Consider the following 4,850-nt stretch of genomic DNA (forward strand, 5'->3'; position numbering starts at 1 on the left):
TAAATATTATAAGAGACTTATGATTAATATAGAAGAATTAACTAAATTGAAGGACTAACTTCAATTCAGTTGAAGTTAGTGGGACTGTACAATCCTTCAACAATTTAGTTGAATTAACTAAATCCAACTAAATTGTTGAAGGATTGTACAGTCCCACAGAGCAATCAGTGTTTCTCAATGCCAGACAGACCCCAGAATGAATTTTTGCAATCTACCTATTTGTATATATGCACATGTATCTTATTGGAAACTCAGCAAAATCATAAGATTTAGGTCTTGGCCTCAGCTATTTTCTTTAACAAAATCTAGTTTAGGGAGATGCTGTGAATGTAAAAATTAGCATGCTCCAGGGAAAGCTCATTGGAAACTACAAAGGAGTATGACAATAACAGGCTTTAGATTTATTTTCCACATTGCTCTAGCATTTTAAAAGAGTATTTTTTACTACTCAAGCCACTTCCCTGTATCACAGTGGCCAACCTCAAAGTGTTTTCAGTGTAAGTGCCTTTCCTGTTAGTGAGGTTCCCCTATGAAAATAAATAAAATTTAAAGGCTGTTGGAACCTAAAAATCACTAAGCCTAGAGAGAGATGTGACTGATCCGAGTCATATAATGGTTACAATTTCTGTTTCTCCGATTATATATCAACTTGCTTTAATTTTCTTGTTCTGTACAATGGCTAGAGAGAATTAAATGAAGTTAAGGACAAACACTTCCTGCCTTCTTAATGATCCTTATAGATTAAGGATGGTTTGCTTAGACCAGATAACAGAAAATCCTTTATGAAAAATGTTAAACGTACACTTCCTAAAAAGAAACACTGTCTATAAGCAAATTGTTGTAACTATTCGCTAATTTTGTATGAGAAAATGTTGTAATCCTGCTAAAAACTTCTCCACTTCTGCCTATATAAATGAAACCTTAAATCTCTACTTAAGAAGTAAAGGCTGATTCCATTCCTTGGAGTTGGTGTTTCTAGGTGGGCTATCCTCAAACTTCGCGCTTTTCATTATTTTAAGTTGACACTTCCTGCCATCTGCAAGCCCAAAGGCAAGGCTAATAAAAGATGGCAGACAGCCAATTAGGGACAGGTCCATGGAATCCTCGTACCCAGCTAGTTTAGTGCAGTCTTGCAGAAGGAAAATCAAATTATGGGGTCACGAGAGCCTCCGGTCCTGCCCACCTCCACTACCAGGCACCCCAGCGGCCTTCGACCCCGCCCTAGCCCCTAGAGCACGCCGGGAGTTGTAGTTTCAAAAGGCCTATCCAGGCCGGCGCAGGCGCTTGGGGTTCTCCCTATCCAACCCCGGCACTTTTCCGGATCAGGAAGCGGCCAGTGATGCCACGCAGTCGCCAGACCGCGGGCGGGGGCTTCTGGGAGTTGTAGTCTGTTGGGGCGAGCGCCGTCGGTAAGGAGACGTAGCTTTCCGTGGGGTCTGCTACTGCAGTTGGTTCCCGGCGGGAGCCGCAGGGTCAGTCTGTGGCTCTTCCCCTACCACGCTTCCTCAGAGGCTGAGGAGGCGCTTTCCACTTCTCCGGCTTTCCGTCTTCGGCACTGTGTGCTCCTTGCTCCGCGGTTTCTCTACCTAGTCTTCCCTCCCGTCTTCGGTCCATCTCCAAAGCCGGGGCTTGGCGGGGACTAGCCCTCCGGGAAAGGCAGGGCCGCGACCTCCCCGTCCCCGACCTGCAGGAACCCTCCTCCCTCGGCCCCTCACACCAGGTTTCCGCACTGACCCTCTCCTTCGCTTCGGTTCTGCCGCGCTCACCTCCTTTCACTCCTTTTTTTTTTTTCTCCTCTGCAGGGATGGAAGCTTCCTGGCGCCAGGTGGCGAGTGGCAGAGGCCGAGCCCGGGGACGGGCGAGTGCCGCCCCCTCCTCTGGAAATGGAGTCCATCTCCGTGGCGCCGGAGGAGGGCGAGAGAAGGGGTCGGTGGGCGCGGTTCCTTCTGGCGCCATTCCCGGAGGAGTCGCGACCACGGCCGCTGCGAGGAGCAGTAACAGCCCCGCGGGATCCCAAGCCCTGCAGACGCCCGCAGTCCACGGTGAGAATAGCTCCCGCCTGCGGGCTCACCTGGGTGCCTCCTAAGGCAGTTGCTAGTCAGGACTGCCTCCGCCCTCGCCTTCTTTCACTTCACTACTTTCCCCTCCTTCGGGAGTTTGTTACCAGGCCTGCTTCTCCAGCCCTTCAGGTGGCTGCTCTTTTCGGCAATCTAGGTAGATCTCCAACGCACCTCTTTCGTCTTAATTTTAGGTGGTATTACCTTTGTTACTTCCCTCCACTCTCTTTTGCCTACTTGAATCTCCAGACCATAAGTTGTAAATTGTGGCCCGGTGTCTTGATTTGATCTATGGTGTTGTTTGGTTAACACTGTGTTTTAAATGTGGATTGGCTGTCAGCATTTGTTTGTCGTTTTTAAAAATCTGGTTAACAACCTTGTGGTTTTAGTGTTTGTGCATGGCAACAGCTCGGCTGAGTCACAGAAATCCCATTTAGATTGGACTTGGGCACTCCGTCTCACATTCTCTCTCATTTCTGGAGCCAGGTGTCTGTCATTTGTCATCTTTACCTTTCTTGACGTGTCTATGCCTTGTAAGCACTGGAGCTTTTGATACCTTCCTTGACTGTAGTTCCTGTTTTCAAATTCCATGTCCTTCTGTGGATATATCTGGTGTTGCCTCTGATATATCAGTACCTTTCTTCCAACACCATGTTTTCGTGGAGCCAGGGAGCACTTACACACAGTCGTGCATGGGGCCGAGGGAGTAATCCCTGAAATCATTTTATGTTTGTGTTTGGAATGCATTTTTCAGAATATATTTTTTTTGGGTGCGTAGCAGAATTGAGTATCAGAGTAGTTTTCTCCTAGGCTAATGTTAAAGGTAGGTATTCTCTTAGCATGCAGTTTCTGGTGGTGATGATAAGGTATACAATATGCAGACATGTGAACAGGTTTGGTAAACTTTCTTAGATTTTGTAGGTAGAATGAAAACAAGCATTCTCTACCTAGATAGTTGAGATTTGGCTTTAAGAAATAATATGTGAGAAGGTTGCTTTGTCAACTTGTCATTACCTTGAGATGATATTAGGTGAATACATTTATCAGGTTATGAATGTTCTCACCTCTGTCCAATTCAGCCTTTTTTTAATGTATCTTTAAGTGCTAATTTCCCATAGATTAATGACATTTGTCGTCTTTTTTATGATAAGTATTGAGTTATGTATCTCATAGCCAGTTCTTTTTTACCTGTACTCAGAGATTGCTAGGTAAGCATGATGTACATTTTCTTCCAGTTTTACTTGAAATACTCAATTTGTTTTGTTGATACCCCTAACCCAGCTGGCTGCAATAAGAAAAGGAAAATGTTTCATGAGGGAACGTCGTCAAGTACAAATATACCACCCATGATAAAAGAGCTTATCTTAGTAGTGGCTCATCAGTTTCAATTATAATGTGAATTTTAAAATAGTCAATCAGTACATTTAAAATTATCTCAGGATGGGAACTCATGAATTTAGATCAATTCTGCAGGTTTGTGGCTCCTTTCTTAAACTATGTTTGCTGTCCATAAGAGCTTTTTAATACTTAGTGCTTGAAGAAAATCCCCATGGTCCTTGCTCTCAAGAAGTTGGAAGTTTCTTTGGGAATGTGCAGTGAAGTAATCTAATTTTGTTTTGCACGATTAATCAACAAAACGAGAAGTACAGATAGCGCCAAAGAGAGTAGCAGAAGAATGAATCCAAAATTAACATTCTTTTTGGAATGAACTTGGAAGAAACATGTTCTCCATGTTAATATTTTGTGTGGATTAATGTAAAATATGTTTTTTTTTTTGTGACCACAAAAAGTCCATAATAAAGGCAAAAAGTTCTTGACCTTTCTAAAAGCCAATTATAAATATAGTGGGTGCATAGAGAGTACTGTTGGTACAGACTCTTTCGTGGGGCTGGACCGCACTGTCCTATCCTGTCCTGTTGTTCAGAAGATAGTAGTTTCAAGTACTCACTTTCCCTGATTCTTTATGTGCTCACTGTGGACATGTTCCCTAACTTCTTAAAAATTACTGTGCCCAATGTACTTTAAAAATCTTAATTTTTGTTAGTCCTTATTTTGAAGTTGATCACCAGTGTTTTGATAAGTTTATCGTATTTTCATATTTTTTTTGATTTATTCATCACCATTTTCATAAAAATTTGCTGTATTTTAGCAGGGTACTTAGAAATGTGAAAATTTTTGTTGTGGTATTCTCTTTAGTTGTGTGTCAAGGCATTTGAAAATACTTTTTCTTATGGATTACAGTAAGATAGAATGCTCCAAAGGGGACTTTTAAATGCATGTTTTAAAATGATATATTAGCACATTATGCTTTGCTTTTTGAGGGATTGTTCTGCAGAAATGAAACTTTTTTCTTTTAAACAGAGCTAGTGTCTCAGAAAAAATTTGAAGAAATCAAGAAAGCTAACCAAGCTGCAGCCAGAAAACTTGTTGAAGAACACTTTAGCTCTTCATCTGAAGAAGAAGGAGATGAAGATTTTGAAGGAAAACAGGGAAGAATAGTTGCTAATACATTTATAACATACACTACTCAGACAGGTACTGATCTTTTAAATTTTGACATTTGACATTGATGAAACTGTATTCCTGACTTTTTTTTGGTAATTCCTTTATATGGAATAGATTTTATATATTAAGATGAATACTGGCCAGGCGCGGTGGCTCACGCCTGTAATCCCAGTACTTTGGGAGGCCGAGGCGGGTGGATCACGAGGTCAAGAGATCGAGACCATTCTGGTCAACATGGTGAAACCCCGTCTCTACTAAAAATACAAAAAATCAGCTGGGCATGGTGGC

The 4,850-nt window shown here is 42.3% G+C and overlaps 1 protein-coding gene across 3 annotated transcripts in view; it reads left to right on the top strand.

Moving 5' to 3' along the window:
* Positions 1-1,361: 1,361 nt before the first annotated feature.
* The window catches only part of NFXL1 (nuclear transcription factor, X-box binding like 1), a 67,477-nt gene continuing 63,988 nt past the window's right edge, over positions 1,362-4,850 (top strand). The window contains exons 1-3 of one of the 3 annotated variants that reach the window (XM_037742644.1): positions 1,362-1,409; positions 1,803-2,042; positions 4,419-4,592. In XM_037742644.1, the coding sequence (XP_037598572.1) occupies positions 1,805-2,042; positions 4,419-4,592 (412 nt within the window). In that variant the 5' untranslated portion in view covers positions 1,362-1,409; positions 1,803-1,804. Of the gene's footprint in view, positions 2,043-4,418; positions 4,593-4,850 lie in introns of all 3 variants that reach the window. The other 2 variants (XM_017540325.1, XR_001828629.2) reach the window with 2 other exon arrangements.

The sequence above is a fragment of the Cebus imitator genome, unplaced genomic scaffold (genome assembly GCF_001604975.1).
Source record: "Cebus imitator isolate Cc_AM_T3 unplaced genomic scaffold, Cebus_imitator-1.0 Scaffold124, whole genome shotgun sequence".
Lineage (NCBI taxonomy): Eukaryota > Metazoa > Chordata > Mammalia > Primates > Cebidae > Cebus > Cebus imitator.